At 34.1% G+C, this 17,450-nt stretch overlaps 1 protein-coding gene across 3 annotated transcripts; it reads left to right on the top strand.

The window, feature by feature from the left end:
- Positions 1 to 1,463: 1,463 nt before the first annotated feature.
- On the top strand, positions 1,464 to 17,213 carry LOC124404459. 3 transcript variants are annotated; one of them, XM_046878596.1, is made up of 4 exons: positions 1,464 to 1,740; positions 11,768 to 11,855; positions 16,475 to 16,570; positions 16,643 to 17,213. In XM_046878596.1, exons 1-4 carry the CDS (start codon positions 1,645 to 1,647, stop codon positions 16,987 to 16,989), a joined length of 627 nt encoding a protein of 208 aa, XP_046734552.1. In that variant the 5' UTR covers positions 1,464 to 1,644; the 3' UTR covers positions 16,990 to 17,213. The 3 variants fall into 3 exon arrangements, with proteins under 3 accessions (XP_046734552.1, XP_046734551.1, XP_046734550.1); XM_046878595.1 differs by having other exon boundaries at positions 16,475 to 16,606; positions 16,643 to 17,212; XM_046878594.1 differs by having other exon boundaries at positions 16,475 to 17,208.
- The last annotated feature ends 237 nt before the right edge of the window (positions 17,214 to 17,450 follow it).

Here is a 17,450-nt window from a genome sequence, read left to right as displayed (position 1 = left end):
GGTGAAAAACTTCTGATAGAAATCGTAGACGGTCAGGGTACGTATAATGAACGTTATTCGACGTAGAAGCGGATAAACTGTTGAACTAAAAACAACCGCCTCGATAAAACAAAGTGGCTAAAATAATTGCGCGGGTAAAAATGATTCCCAGAACACCAGTTTCAACATTGAAGCTATTTCTTTTTCATGAATTCTGCAAACGACGGTGCGCAGCTTCATCGACGTCGTAAGTGTGATAAGGTGGCGAAAAGAATAGAAGAAAAAAGAAAGTGAGAGAGAGAGATATATATATATGTATAAGGTGTGCGTGTGTAAAATTGTGTAAGATATAGATTTTTCAAAAACAAGCGTACCCGTAAGAAAAGAAAAATAAGCAACAATCGTTGGAACGAATGATAAGGAAAAACAAAAAAAATGAAAAAAAAACACAGCAAATCGAAATTTGTTTTCGCTTTTTTCCTATCGCTTTAATTACATACATTTTAAAATTCTTTAAAACAGTTTAATCAGCTTTCTAAAAATACGATATTGCATCATCGTTAGATTTTTTCGATTCTCCCAGATTTTTCTACCCCCCCCCCCCCCCCCGAGCCTATTTCAGATTTTCCTAGATCGACTTTTTGATGTTTCAGCATTTAAAAAATTCTAAATCTGAAATTTTCTCGTTTTAGAAAACTTCAACACCGCGTGATCCCTAATTCCGTATCCCGATCATTCTGTAACGATGCACACAAATTTTTTTAGCCGAAGTAAAAATTTGGAGATATCAAAAAAATGGAAGAGCAAAAAAAAACGCCAAATTTTCAAACAAGCGAAAACTCAACAATGCAAAAAACGAAAGGATCATAGAATATCAAAATATAGAATCGCAGACTTCTTCTCAATAATTTAAAATCACATTAAGATTCTATATTGTCCCAATTCGACTTTTCTATCTCTCTACATCTATTCTTTCCCTACTTCGACGATCTGCGCTAAAAATTTTCCATCCACGAATTTCCATACATTCCACAAATTCAGCAAACAAGTTTTTCACGTCTTTGAAAATTATTTCCAAAATACAATACATACATACACCCCCACCGTACTTCTACTACAATCAATGATTCTAATTTTACGGGAGGCAAAAAAAAACAAAAAAAAAAAAAAAACCTAAATTTAACCGACAAAGAAAAAAAAAAAAAAAAAATCGTTCTCCGCGTAACGGCAACATTTTTTTTTTTTTTTCTATTACTCCTGTACCGCTACTCGAGAGTTAAAAGGATAAGCTGATGATAGTTCGAAGTGCGTCTGCAGCAGCAAAGCGAAATGCTATCGCTACCCTATATCCACGATATAATAGATAAAAAGGGGGTTGATGCGCGCGCATCGACACCCTCTCTCGCCGCCGCATGGGGTTCGCCATGACTCTATATATATTTGGGTACGACACGCGTCTCCGACACAACGCAGGGGACACGACGTTCACAAGCAAGTGATACATAACCACACACTCTCCATCTCTGTCTCTAAACTTCCTCTGTCACACCTGGTAACAAGAATAAAACGCGTCTGTCGAAGAGTAAAGATTTTTCACAGAGTAAATCCGAGTCTCCAACATCTCACCTCTGATTAACCATCATCGTCCCTCGAAAAAAGTAAAAAATGGCACGACGTTACTTGAACATCACCGACGTTTTCATCGGTATTGCAATCATCTCGGCAACCGTCGGTTCCTTCGTCATCGCGGCGCCAACTCAGGTAAGAATATAGAAAACGAAAACAAAAAACAAATAAAAATAATCAACAAAAACAACAAAAATAATTTTACCGTAAACGTAAATTCACATTCACTCACACGCACGCACGCACATATCTCATCCCCTTTATTTTCACCCCAACGCAATTTAGCAATAAAAGTTATCAATGATGGTGTGGCCAAAATTGGAAATTAATACCCTCGTGGCTCGGGTAAAAATATAATGCCAATAAAATTATTATTATACCGATCAATCAGCCAGCGTTTTACGCACGTCCGCAATTTGGAAGGGGGTGTAAGGGGGGAGGGAAGTTCTCGATTTCCATCCGACAATGTTTGATTAATTACACCAGTCAACACGAATTTTAAATCCGGGTTCTAGATGTGAAATTTTCATTTCTATTACGTATAATTAATGAGAGAAAAAAAATATTTTTATTACATGAAGTTTGCTTTTTTCAAAACCGGAACGATATTTCAGATTTTTTTTTTTTTTAAATTACCTGTTTTCTTCAAACATTTATTGCAAATAATGATTAAACAATTTTCAGTTTCGCATTTAAATCAATTTTATTGAAAAATGATAAATAATCACAGTTTAACGGGATTATTATTATTATTATTGTTTTTCTCTTCTTTTGAGTTTATATTTTAATGAATAAATTTTGATCCTATACATCGAATAATAACTAAAATCTTTATTTAATATTCAAAATAGTTTGCTTTTAAGTTTTTCTTACGTTGTTAAATGAGTCCTGAAATTTTTTTCTCACAGCTATCGACCAAAAACCGCAAAACCTATGTTATCAACGTAAAAAAGACAAAAACTAATAAACGAAAATTTTGCATATTATTATTCGATTTATTTTATATTTATTTAAATACAAGTTCAAAAAAAAAAAAAAAAGATTTTTTTTTTCAGTTCATCTGTGTTATTTTTCACACATGAGGCCGCTCTGCTGAATTCCTGTAAAAGTTAGACAGGCGTTATTACACAGGTCGTTAAATGTTTACCCTCAACTGATCGTTTAATCGTTAAATATATATATATAACAGAAAAAAATGTTTGCAGGTATACTTTAACTCGATTCTGTTCTACTCAAAATTATTCTAATAATCTTGTACTGCAAATTGTCGACATTATTTTATTGTTATTCTGACTTTACTTCATTTCAAACACGCGACATATGGCTTGAACAGCTTTTTAATTTCAACCCCTTTATCGACTTGTCAGTATTTGACTTGGTCCAACTTTATAACCAACATTGCGAGGCGGAAATTCGACTTTGACAAGGTTTTTCGGTGTTAACACTTGTCAGTAATAAAACTTTCGTAATGATATTTGAACAGAACAGATTTAAAAACTTTACCATTCATAATTCGCAGTTATATGAGCAGAAGCACGATTAATACTCAATTAATTGTTATTTATCTTTTGTTAAAAATTAAGTCCGAGATTAAATGTTCTTTTCATATTATTATACAATAAAATTTTTGCACCTTACTTACTACCACAACCATACACGAGCAAAAGACGCCGCCGAGAATAATGAAAAGACAAATTATAAAACGTCCCAGCGATAAAACTTTTTTTATTCTCAAACCGCGGAGTAAAATATTCCCGTAAAACGATCGAGGGAAATTAATAATTAACGAGACTCGGCCTCGTGAAGAAGAGCATGACAGTTTATTCTATTCACTTCATGATCGTTATTGATTTTAGACCAAGATACACAAGCGAGTGGATCCAGAAATTGAATATTTATTACTGCGTTGCATTTCACAATTTTATGCTAATAAGTAACAAGATGAATAGCAAAAGACGAACCGCGTCATTAATTTCATAAAAATTTACCGTCGCTATTTATTTATTTATTTATTTTTCAACGTTAGATTACTTCTGTCTCTATTCCGTAACGTATTTATACAAAATTTGAATATTTCTCTGAATTTTTATAGACATTTTTTACGACATTTTTTATATTTCCCGCAGAGCTCCGATAAAGAAATTAATTTTATAACATAGTTTCATCAGGCTTATGTAAAAAGTTCTGTAACATCGAGAGAACTTGATGCAATTACCTGTAATTATTATTATAAAACTTTGTGCCTGCGATGTACGATAACTTTTTATAAAATATCGATCAAATATTTCAAGAGTACAGGCAAACTACCCTGCAATAATAAAAAGATAATAACAAATAATCTAAAAGTATTTAAAAAATTTTACAAATTTCTCTACAAATGAATAGGAAATTTTTTTTTTTTTCATCGGATATAGTAATTAAAACCAAATTGTGCAAATTATTGGTAAAAATATCCCTCCGAAAAATGACTGTACTCAAAGTCTGTATATTATTATTATTATTATTCTCCGTATGTTCGTCATTTTATTTTCTTCCTTTTTTTTCATATTCTTTTTTCTCGCTACTTCATCCCTCAAGGCTCAACTAACAAAAAATATCTTTTCCATTTTCTCGCACGTTTCTAAAAATTGCGAAGGAATTGCACTTGAAAAAAAAAACAAAAAAAAAAATTCATAGGTATACAAATTAACGATTCAATTTTTCAATTCTCAGTCTTACGACATACCTGATGACACAAAAGTACAGGCTCGTTCCTTTTTTTCTTTAATCGCGCTCTCGCTCTTGAACTTCTATCATTTTTCTTCTCCCCCCCCCCCCCCTCCCCCCCCCGCATCCCAAGAATTCTCATTTATCTGCGCAAGCTAATTCTGGGTTACAACGTCGATCTGTATTCCGGAACTTGATATCGCTGCAGCAGGTATTTAATTTGGAGATGGAATTCTCAAGTACAGAATTCCCTGACGTAAACCCTAATCACCTTCAATGAGAATTGCCGACTATGTAGTCGAGTCAAATAGTCCATAAAAAACAACAACAACAAAATTTTGAACGAAGCTTCGAAATATGCGAACGTTGAGTTATTTGGAAATTTTTTGAGAAATTCATAGCAACGAATGTTTCTTCGTTAAATCGAAAGAAAAGAAGAGAAAAAAAAAACAAAAAACAAAACCACCATAACGTCAGTGGGCAAAAAAAAAAAATCACAATTTTGTCCCAACAACTTAAAAAAGATTGAATTATCTCGCCGTTTCCTTCCTCACCGCGAAAACAAGAAAAAAAAAAAAGAAACCATCGTTGTCCGTACAAAAACGGACGAAATTTTTACGATGAAATTTCGAATTTATTGTTCAATTTTTTATTCTTCTCTTCATACTTCGACAAAACGCACAGTTACGCATACAAAAGTCAATTAAATCGGTTTAAAAAAAAAAAAAGAAAAAAAAAAGATCCGTCAATTTAAATTTTTACTTAAGCCTATAATTTCCCCGAAAAACTGTACGTTCCGAAGATTCCCTTTTTTTTATTCACTTTTTTTTTTTTTTTTTACACATTCATTCGTATAAATACAAGGAAAAAAAAAAAGGCCTAACCAATTAACAGGGTATCCAGCAATTTCTTTTTATTATCTCGTTCGCGCGTTCGTTCGATTGGCTCGTCTCGAGAGGATCGCACAGTGCCTAAAAAAATAAGTCGAGCCGTTTAGCCGACTTCTTTCTGTAAAATAGACGGCGGCGTTGATCCAAGGTTTTAGACGGTGGTAATGAGAGTAAATTTAATTTCTATATAATAACATATGGATTTGTCAATTGTAAAAAGGAATTTATTCGTTTCGACTTATCGAAATAAAAGTAGGCGGAAATCGAAATAAAAATATGACATTTCACGTTTTTGCGTTCGTTTCGTTACAACTCTTTTAAATCCTAGAAGGCGCCCCCCCTCGATGCCGCCCCTGAACTGAAACCCGCAATCCACTCTGACTTTCCCGTGTTATTCCCCACGGGACGCAGCCTCGCTATCCCGCGGGGCAAAACTCGGGGCAAGGAACCCCTCGCCGAGTCCTTAAGGTACAACTTGTTGCACCCAGGCCACGACTTGACGGGCTTAAGTGCGCTCTAAGTGCGCTTTAACCGACCTCCGTGAATTATGGGATCATCCTGTGGTGTAACGGGACGAAAAAAAGATGATTTTAACAATATTGTGTTTTTATATATATATATATATATATATATATATATATATATATATTAGGGTGGCGCAAAGAAACCGACTATTTTTTTTTCTTTGAGTCTTGTGTGACAAAATGTTAATTTTTGATGCTTTAAGAGCCCACTGCAGAGGACAGCTCGAAAAAAAATTTTTTAAGAGGTCGCTACAAATTTTTTAAAATGTCTAAAATCGTCAAAAAATTAAATTAAAAAAATTATATTTTCAGTATTTTGTTTGATTTTTAATTCATGTCGTGGTGTATTGTTATCGATTCTTTCTTACTAAATTAAAGAAAAAAAATTCATGAAATTTTAATATGAATATTAAAAGGTCACTCGAAAAGATCTAAAGAAATGCACCAAAAAAATGAAAAAAAAATTATGAGCGACCTTTCAAAATTCAAAAAAAAAAATTGACAATTTTTCCACCGCTTCACATTCTCAGGTTATAAATAATATTTCCAATGCGGATAATTTCAGAAACTTGTCGTAAGCTTTGAAGGAAGTTAAATAAATGAAGTTGAAAGTAAAAAATCTTTTCAGCGAATAATACGATTTGAAAAAATTCACAACGACGACAAGGATAATGAATAATTAATATCGCAGCGAAATTTTCATCCCGGACAAAGTTTCTAACAATTAACAATAGTGAGATGGATGAATGGTGTCGAATTTAATCGTAGGTAAAACTCGAGTGTAGGTATATATTATATATATATACGTATATGGGGAATTAAATAGACATAACCGTCGAGTGAAAGCACATATAACGTTTCAAAGTGTGGCTGACGGATGTCGCGTGTGAATTAATAAACAGGCAGGCGGGTGCCTGCAGGGTGAATTAAATTCCCAACTTCTAATCCTGTTTTCCACTAGAGACTACGCTTCGCGGTGTCGCGATAGTAACGAAATCATATCTAGGGAGCATTCCACGCCAACTTGTCATCAGCCAGGCTGTTGACGTGATCTACAAGTTTTTCATTCCTAAGAAAGTTTGTCAGGTGATCGATTCAAACTTTCCTAAGATCCCGAATTTTTCCAATAATTTTTTTTTCATCGTTAACACAATAGTTTTTAAATTATAAATAATAAATGTTCGTTGTTGTTGTTTTTTTTTCTTTTTTTTTTCGTAAGGTATAATTTTTTCACTCATTATACGGAATCGCCTCAGTAATGGAATCGTTAATTTTCTATTCTTTTTTTTTCTCAATCTTTACCAGCATTGAAAAAAAAAAAATTTTCAACGGTTCCAACATATTTTAGAATCGATAAAATATGAAAATTACGTATCATGGGTGGAAATGAATTTAGCAATTAACGCTTTCAACTTACTTTCAGTCCAATTTTAACAAATTTCAAACGTTCATCTGTCCAAATGTTTGTCTTTTCAATTTCGAGAAAAGATACGACCACGAAAATACCTTCGTCGGTATATTCGTACCTCAAAAACAAACGATCGCGCGATGTTATAAAAAAATTTGAAAATAAAATCGGGAATTTCATCGAATTTAACTATCCGTTAAGAGGTGAGAAAAAAAAATTTCGATCAAGTTTCAAAGAATTTTCCGATCAAAAACCAGCTCGATTTCACACGGAATGCCCAAATTAATATCGTCTAGAGAGACAAGCGATGCCTGTGTAATAATCCGACCGGCAACACGAAATCCATTATTCAAATTGCGGGGGGGGGGGGGGGGGGGGGGGGGGATGATGACACTCGAGAGTGAAATGTACTGGAGATAACAATCGGTGAGAATTAAGTGTCGGCCTGGTTTCAATGCAGGTTACCAACATTATAAATTGGCTATATAGGTTGCGAAAAAAAAAAAAAAAAAAAAATTATAGACTGTGTATTGCGTAAACTGTATAAAAACCTTTCACAACGGACAAAAAGGTACGTCAACCTACGTTCATTAATTCTCCGGCTAACTGAGAAAACACGAGATAAAACATAGCCTCCCCCCCCCCCCCCCCCCCCCCACGCACATACAAAAGAATTCACTCGTCATTGTAGGGGAAGAAGAAGAAGAAAGAAAACAAAACAAAAAAAAGAGAGAGAGAAAAGAATTTTTTTTCGAACATTTCATCGGAGGAATTTTTTCTCCCTGTGCCAAAATACCGGGACGACCATCTCATGGAGGGTTGGAAATGGTCCAGAAACAGTCATGGTATTAAAAAAGATGAAACGTGTGGCGCCTCGATGCCGGTTTATCCCGGCGCCCTGCTTGTCTACGAAATGATACTAGAGTCGGCGAAATTTCGCGCCGAAGGTCGAAAGAAAGCGAAGAAAAAGGGGCAAGGAAAAATGGGGGGGGGGGAGAGGAGTAAGGAAATAACTATAGCGGAAATGAACAGATGTCACGGCTTATTAAATGTGTTATTAAAACTTTTTCCAAAATTCAAAGACGAAAATTGTCCAGCGACTTTATTATTATTACTATTATTATCATTGTTGTTTTGTTGTTTATTTTATTATATTAAAAAAACGGATTCAAAAATTAAACTTCAGGCTGTAGATTTTCGTTCGAATTAACATTAAGTCGACAATTTTTTTTTTTTTGCTCAGGCATTGATTGATCTTAACTGAAGATATTTAGGAGAGGAAAAAAAAAAATCCAAATAAATATCGTAGATCGTCCTTTTTGCAACGAAATAATTACCATTTATGTCATTATAAAAAAAGTTCACCCATATCAATTATAAATACTTCTACCAAATTCGAGCAAATAATTTCTTAAGATTGAAGAGAATTTCATCGATATGTTTTGTTTTTTCTTTTCTTTTTGACAATAAAATTATTCGACACAACGAGAACACGGTGAACAATTTCTCTTTCGACGATTTACTTGTAAACGTGTTAATTTGAATTTTCTTTTTGTTTATCCTTGGTCTTGACCATCCGAATGTTTTTTTTTTTTTTTTTTTTTTTTTTTTATCAAATATTATGCATATTATTTTTGCCCCACCACAAGTGTAAATTGATCTACAAATCGCATAAATTATTGATATTATATATTAAAAATTTGCAAGTTACAGCAGTTTTTTTCTACAACCGGAAATCACAGACGATAACAATCGTACGCATACATATAACTACTTGATTGACTTTTTACCGACGAAAATTTTGTCGAATGAAAAGTTTTGCACGGACAAATTTTTTTTTGTTTTTTTTTTTTCGATTCGCATCGATTTCGGACTGTGTAAAATCCCGCTAACGAAATGAAGGAAACTCGCCGCGCGCCGCCGTCCATATTTGGACGAAATTGAGATCGAGATAAACTTCTCCTCTACCGTGCAAATATTACGATCCTTCAGCTGCAGCACAATGGTTCAATCAACTGTCGTATGTGACGCACATATTCTATATATACACACATATACATATATAACATATCCGTAGACGTAATATGCATGCGTACAATACAGGCGTTGCCTGCATAGAAATGTACGAAAAGTTTATATCGAGATTGATCAAAAGCTCACGTCACTCACAGAAGAGATCGCGAATATTTTTTCCCACCCTTCCGAGGAATTCCTGTTCTTATATGTATACGAAATTCTCGCAAGAACGGATTTAAATCTATTTAATATGTGAAATCGGTCTTGCGTGAATGTCGTGCATACATTTTTTTATTCAACAAAGTTGAAAAAAAAAGTTTCTCGCCAAACACCCCGTATTTTAGCATTAATTTTTATTGAAATATTTTCAATTTTTCAAAAGTATTTTTTATAACAGATTTTTTTTTTTTATCATTTTCTTCTTTTTTCAATCGTTGGAAAATTCAAGAAAATCGGGCTTCGAAAAAAATGTAATCTTATTTCAAAAGGAAAACAAAGAATAGAAAACATTAAATTAAAATAATTTTAAACATCTACCGAGACTCCTTAACAGTGTGGTAGAGCATTGAAACTTTCAGAAACTTTCTTTTTTCAAGGTAAACTCAAAATTTTTTTCAAGTTGGAGCATGAACTATACATATATATATATATATATATATATAAATAAATTATAATATGTATTAGGTAACGTGAAAATTCGGAATAAAATAATATTCGTTTGATATATACGTTATAATAGCCGTGTCTGCAAAGGAAAGGGAAAAATAAAGAAGTCAGTAAGAAGGAACAACGAGGATAGAAAAGGTATTCGGCGAGAATGTCTTGTTAAACCCGCGACAAATTAGGGATGAGCCGTAAAAGGCGTGGAAAAAGTCTTCCAAGCCGCATTTGAATGAGGGGGGGAGGACTTGTGGGTCTGGGATTCGTTTATGTTTATTTATTTTTTCTTTACCCTCCGTACCTTCATCCCCTCCCAATCTTCTTCATCCCCTCCAATAATACATGAGGGATAAAAGCTAAGCCAACTCGAAGGGTTGCAAAGACGCGGAAAACAACTGTGTGTAAAGTAATAGAATTATAAAATTGCATTTATTTTTATTTTCTCGCCCGTTTATTATGTATTTTTCTAATGCTTCTAATCGTGGGTAAATTGTTTATAAACCTTCACCTTCGCCATTTAACGATAACGACAATAATTAACGAATAAATAAACCCGACCACGCGTTTCTGCAAAATAATACGATAATCTTCTCCCTTCAATTAATTCCGTAGATTAAGTAAGGACGAATCTCAATCATTCTCGTCTATCCGGTAATGGCGGTAATTTCCGGACCGGATATCCGGCGGCTATCGGACGAGTTTACATCGCAGCAACTGCAATACGCTGTACGCGACTTCAAAGAATTTATTACTCCCATCAGCAAATAATTGCACAAGTTGAAAAAGCGATTCTCTTCGAAGCGGATAAGATTTTTTTTTTTTAAACTTCAGGTCAACCTTCGTTTTGCGTTTACCAGTTTTTAAAACGAATGGTGAACGATTCACCCGTGCGAGAATAATGGAAAAGTGTATTTGTTGGTCTTATTATTGTAATTATAATTAAAATTCGATTTCTATATTTTCGTTGCGGTAATTTGTACCGAACAAATATTCGTGGGAACCTCGCGTAGTTTGTGCCAATATCAGCGTGTGAAAAATTTCGCGAATTGAGGTAAAGGTATGAAATTCACAATCGAGAAATTCGCTCTTCATATTTCCTTGTCCTTGCAAAGTATGAAAAAATCTGGAGAGGCTGAAAAAAAAATGCGCTTATTTCACCCTTTATTTATCCGGACTGCTTCCCCTTTCGCTTATATATATATGTGCGTCCTAATCACAAACATCCCGAGGGAATAATGTAAGTTAATTAATATAACATTTTCGGTTCGTATACGCTTCAAGAATGAAAACGAGTTAAGAGAAAACAACGGTAGAGATTTGCCAACATCCGGAAGTCATAGAGCGATACATTTTTATAACGATGCATCCCGAGGCGATTTTTCCGATAGAGAAAAACGGGTTAACCGAAATCAGCGAGCAAATAAACGGAACAACCCTCTGCACGGATACGGAAGTTTGCACAGCAGCCCGTAATTCTATACATGCAGCCTGCAATCCGCCGCATTTCTTTATTAGCTATACGTTTCAATATTGACAAAAACCAGAAGCAGTAATAAAAGGGTTAATTTTTGGAATTCATATCATATCTCGACAAACAGTTATTCCATTCGATTGGCGTTTGTTTTTATTCGAAAGTTTACAAATCGAGTATAACTTGATTTTTTGTTGTTTTTTTTTTTTTAAATCAGAAATCGATCGACATAAAGCATTGTTATAGAAAATAAGGTAAACTGTTTTTCAAAAACGGTTTGACCGATTAACTTTAAATTTTTGAGAAAGTATTTTTTTGGACACTTTTTCCTATTTACCACGACGTTGGTTCATTTTTATTTATTCATTTATTTATTTATTTTTGAAACAATGGAGATCGTTTCATGCTGAAATTATATTTTCTGTGTAAAAAATTGAGAATATATTTAAAATCCGATTAACGAACAAAAATGCAATCGTTGTTTCAGCTCCAGAACGATGTCATAGAAGCCGACCCTCGTATTTTCGCTCAACCGGAACTGGCGGAAGCTCTTGCAAGGCATTACGAGGCCCTCGGTAAGTTCTCAGACGAAATGTGACAACCGTTTAATGAAACTGTATATACATAATAACATATATATATAAATAGTCTCGTAATCGATGCTGTGTAAATATGCGATGAAATGTATTTTTGTTTCTTAATGTTTATTTATTTTTTCTCTCAGGTTTACTTACTTATTTATATTCGATTTATAATAATTTCACAGCGCGAAAGATTTATTCGAAATTCCGTCTGTTTAATATTTCAAACGCAAAGCAGTTTTGTTCGACGGTTGATAAACCGAACCGCGCGGCTATGCGAGATTTGCGAACATCAGGACGTGATGCAGTGGAATCCCGGTAATTGTGTTTGGGGATAATAAAATTATTATCATCGGTGATTGAATACAAATAAAATTATTAGCATCGAACAACCGGGCCTGCAGTAGTAGGTTGTCGAATAAGCGAATTTCCAGTTGACACGGTAATGTTGAATCGATTAAACCGAACGGCAGAGAATTTGAGGAATGAAAAAAAAAATTAAATCCCTATTTTCAAATTCTACAAAACAGTAACGAGGAAAAATAATGAAAATATTTGTTGTTACCTTTTTTTTTTTTTTTTTTGTAATAAATAAATTTGTTTCACGACGGAACCAGAGTGGCTTAATTTATTGACAATTATTTATCATTAATAAAATTATTATTGATAAAATTGGCTTAAATTATTGACAAAAGTGACGGAATTGCTGGTCGGATTAAAACCTAAATTCGGATGAAACGATGTGCCAATTTGCGAAGTTAATACTTGACTTGATCGTAAATGTTATGGAATAAACGTATATGTACGTTGATTATTTTCGAATATTTATAAACGTTCGGAAGTCAATCGTGTAACGCGTATTGAAGACTTTTTCGATTCGCAATTTATACCGACGCAGATTTTTACGATAATGTAACGTAATAATTTATTCAGGCACCCTGTCGAAACGGAAAAATAATTCGTTGAATTATTATTCTCGGCAGGTTTCGTCTGAAGTTTGCCGTTCAAGACCGCTGCATTAATATTTAACTGACTGCTTAAATAAAAGAAAAAGTATAACTGCGAGTTTTTCTTCCTCTTTCTCTCTCTCTCTCTCTCTCTCTCTCTCTCTCTCTTTCTTTCTCGTCTTACCTACACACGTTTCTCCCACCATTCATAAATATGTATTATAAAGATATTTCTATGCACTTTTACAAAATTAATTGAATGAATAAATAAATAACTAATATTAACGTTTTGTCGAAGAAACGATATACTCGAGATAACAGGTGAAAAATTGAAATTAACTTACAGTGATGAAATCCCGATGGGATACTCTCGTTTCAAAAACTCGTATTGTACCTACACCAAAAATTTTATAAACTTTAAGTGAATTGAATATCAACAGAAAATTCTTTCTACTCGATCGCGTTGCTCTTTTCACTGCATATCTTTGTATTTTTCTATAGACAAGAAATCAAAAATAAACAAGGAAAAAAAAAATGTCAAATCCTTAAAAATCCGAAACCTCGAAAATATGTAAGTATATCGATGAAAAAAATATCAAGTGTTTCGAACGATACGTACGTTCGTTTCTTCATTGTTTTATTTATTTATTTATTTATTTATTTATTTATTTATTCATTTTTTTTTTCTCTCTCTCTGAATTTTTCTCGAAAATTGAAAAATCCTCTAACAATTCGAATCGGACCAAAAAAATTTATCGCGACTTTTTTCCGACTAGATTATACATACCATGTATACTCTAGTCAAGAGATTGTATGTCAAGCGGAGCTTCTCCTTCGAAGGTGTTCGATTGTCACAATTAATTAATTCCATATACCGCGTGACGATCGTTAGCGCAACAGCCGGTGAAATCACGATTGGATTGATGTTCGGTACTTGCGGCGGCTCTGACTCGTGGCTGACTTGTTAGCGGCGAAACTACTCGTCGACTGAAGATAGCAGTGATAAAAGTTACGAAGTGGTCGAACCGGGTGTAAAATGCATCAGTATTTCGAGGGAATCGTTGCATCCCAAGAATGAATAAATTCTTATTCCAATATTTCGTTATGATCGATTAGTTTCAAAATATTAGTGAAAAATTTTGACAAATTTTATCAATCATTTTTACAACAAGTATATAGAAAATTTGATTACATACTAGATATTTCAACCCTTTTAGGCATCGTGGTAAGTATTCTTATCTTATGTCCATTTTTGATAATATTTGCCACGTCGGTTCCGCAATTTTGAATTTTTGAAATTGGAAATCAGCGAGCTTAAAAACCACAGAATACTATCACGTTATAAAAGTTGTCTCAACACAATAACGTGTAACTCAAAGGGTTAAAATTCTCAAAGAAACATGACATTTTCATTTCAAAAATAAAAATTAAAAACTCATGTATCATATCCGGATGAGAAAAGAAAAAAATTCCAATTCCAAATATTTTTGCCCCAGAAATCATCAACTTATTATACTTATTTCCCGCAAGAACCATACTCCAAAACTACGACATATAATCTATCCGAAAACCTCTTACAATTAGATAAAAAATTATTCATTATATTTTTAGGGTTCCGTTATCGCGTCGTCTGCACTGTTGTGTACGTATTAATTAACGAGGGTTATTGATGATGATAATTAAGTTTTCTTGCCGTGTCCACACACAGCCTTAACCGTTATACTTGTCCGGAAGTTCCGACTATCCGCAGAGATGATTACCTACCTACCTCCCCACCCCTCTCATCATATCAGCCGTCTATAATACACTTGAAATGTAAATGAACCACCCCCTTTCAAAATATTTTCACAGAGTTGACTCCCATATTTATTTAAGCCCCGTTTGCTATCCCCTCACAGTTTTTGTAAGTACCTTGAAATCGATTAACACGTTTCTCTTTCGTTCCTCCCGCATATAACTGGCAGAAAAGCTGATAAAACGAAGAGAAAGTAGAATAGTTGAAAAAAAAAAAAAATAAGAAACGTTTCACTTGGTTAAAAAAAAAAATGTTCAAATTTTGTAATTGATTAGATTCGAGAATGGAAGTGAATAGTAACAAAAAAATAAAAATAAAAATAATACTAAATCGTAGAAATTAAATCTACTTGCAATAAATCTGGCGCTAAATTTTAAACTTTCAGGAAATTGAATATAATATTAAAAGCAATGAAGGCTAGATTCTGCAATATATACGAAGAATGAATACCTCTACCTCGGTGAGATAATCAGATAAGGGATGTTAACACGGCTAAAACATTGATGGAATGGAAAAGAGAGGAAGCGCATAAATTATCAATAACGCATTACTGCCTTCGGGATAATGATGAATAAGCTCGATCCGTATACCAACTTCAACATTAACTCCATTGCAAAGTTACTGCAAAAGCTTTTAACAAATTTATAACCATAATTGAACCCCGAGGTTCGACCTCGTCACGATGGGAGGTGAATTTCGTTCGCGAAAAGTGTGACGTTGAAAGAATTTTCCGATCAATTTCTACATAAACTTTTGTACTACAAGTTTATTTTGTATTCATACATATATCGAATCATGAAACACGTACGTGTATAAGTTATAAAATATATTACACAAGGCGTAAAGAGGATATTAATTATTAGGAGTGTGAGAAAATCCGAGGCGAGTGTACAGAACGAGATTATACAATTTTTACAACAACATTGATGACCGAGATTGTAAAGTCAACAGAGGATAAAAATGCGCGGCAACTTGTTAAAATCTGAAACGTCGTTGAAGCTCGATTATTGGCTATATAAATTTACGTTTTCTCCTCTCTCTCTCTCTCTCTCTCTCTCTTTTCAATCATATCACCGAATCACCGCAGAGTTTTACCTGTTATTTTATTCTTATTATTCTTGTTAATACCATAACACTTTACGGTGTATGGACATAAAATTTATGTCAGGATATAACATGTAACGTAACGTAACGTAACATAACGTAACGTAACGTAACGTAACGGGATTCGTTATCCCCGGGTTAAATTTATTTCCACGTACGATACAAGTTTTTGCAGTTCTTCAAATATAATGGGTTGTAGGATTCCGATAAGCCTTCGTGATCGACGGAGGTCTGTACATAAAACCCGTTCATTGCCTGTTTACTGTTAACCGCTTTTTCTGTGTACATATCAACCTTTGTAAATACTGATCTGTACAATATTATATACTTCCAGCGGTTGTGACGTCGTAACACGTAACGTTGTCTACATATTTATTTATGCTTAAATGAACGAAGATATCCAAAGATTTTTTCTCAGGTAAGCAGAAAAAATATGCCAATTTTTTTTCATCGCAAATTCAAACCACCAGACTCAGCATTTGTGAAGTTTTTATAAATAATTGTAACGCTTGTTAAATGTCCGCGTTTTTAATCGAGTATTGACTTTTCGCATCGCCAAGCTCAGCTTTTGCAATTTTCAATTTTATACTGTACGCCTACGCTGCTTGCTTGATCACACTTTCATGCTAAACTTTTTCATTCACATAACTACAATTTCGAAGCACCGATAAACAAATATTTACGTACAATATTGCAGCGTGATTGTTCATCGTTGCTTCAAATATTACGTCTAACGCATATAAAATGATGAATTTTCATTCTTTCAGAATGGAATACAAAACATGAGAAATCCCCAGAGAATGACAATCAACAGAAATCAAAAAACTTTTATCAACAACTTCGCAATTTGGACAGTATCGGAGGTGCGAATCTTTTGAGAAACTTGGACAGCATCGGAGGTGCTAATCTCCTCCGAAACTTGGACAGCATTGGAGGTGCTAATCTTTTGAGAAACTTGGACAGCATTGGAGGAGCCAATCTTTTAAGAAACTTGGACAGCATTGGAGGAGCCAATTTATTGAGAAACTTGGACAGCATCGGAGGAGCTAATTTATTGAGAAATTTGGACAGCATTGGAGGAGCTAATTTATTGAGAAACTTGGACAGCATTGGAGGAGCTAATTTATTGAGAAATTTGGACAGCATTGGAGGAGCCAATTTATTGAGAAACTTGGACAGCATTGGAGGAGCTAATCTATTGAGAAATTTGGACAGTATTGGAGGCGCTAATCTGTTAAGAAACTTGGACAGCATCGGAGGTGGCAATCTAGTTCGGAAATAAATAATTTGGACATATAAACTATAATGCTTATTAGTTTTAAAATCGGTTAAGCATATAGACGACTGTGTATCAGGTATAGGTAAGAACGTAGACATGTTACACGTATGGCGTATAAAGAACCATTAAATACAATAAGATAGCAGTGAAATTTGGTGAAGATTGAACCCTAAAATATCCATAGAATCCAATCCATTCCCTTCAGACTACTGAAGCAACTCTTTTTCATTCATACTTTTCCAGCTGCTCAACAAGGTTTCATAAAACTGCTTGCATTCATTAACAGGGTACGTATGGTTCGTTCAGACGTTGGAATGCGGAAACAAGAGTAACGGAATTTGTCTCCACCACGAACCGCTTTCACCCTGGAAAATTTTTGTCCCAGACTAAACCTTCTCCGTTTAACTTGACCTTTTGCCGCAGGATCAGGAACGGGGCCTCGTAACCTGGACGGCATCGGCGGC

This window comes from Diprion similis, chromosome 3 (genome assembly GCF_021155765.1).
Source record: "Diprion similis isolate iyDipSimi1 chromosome 3, iyDipSimi1.1, whole genome shotgun sequence".
Classification (NCBI taxonomy): Eukaryota; Metazoa; Arthropoda; class Insecta; order Hymenoptera; family Diprionidae; genus Diprion; species Diprion similis.
The sequence above is the reverse complement of the archived record's forward strand: the minus strand, read 5'-3'. Positions and strand labels throughout refer to the sequence as shown.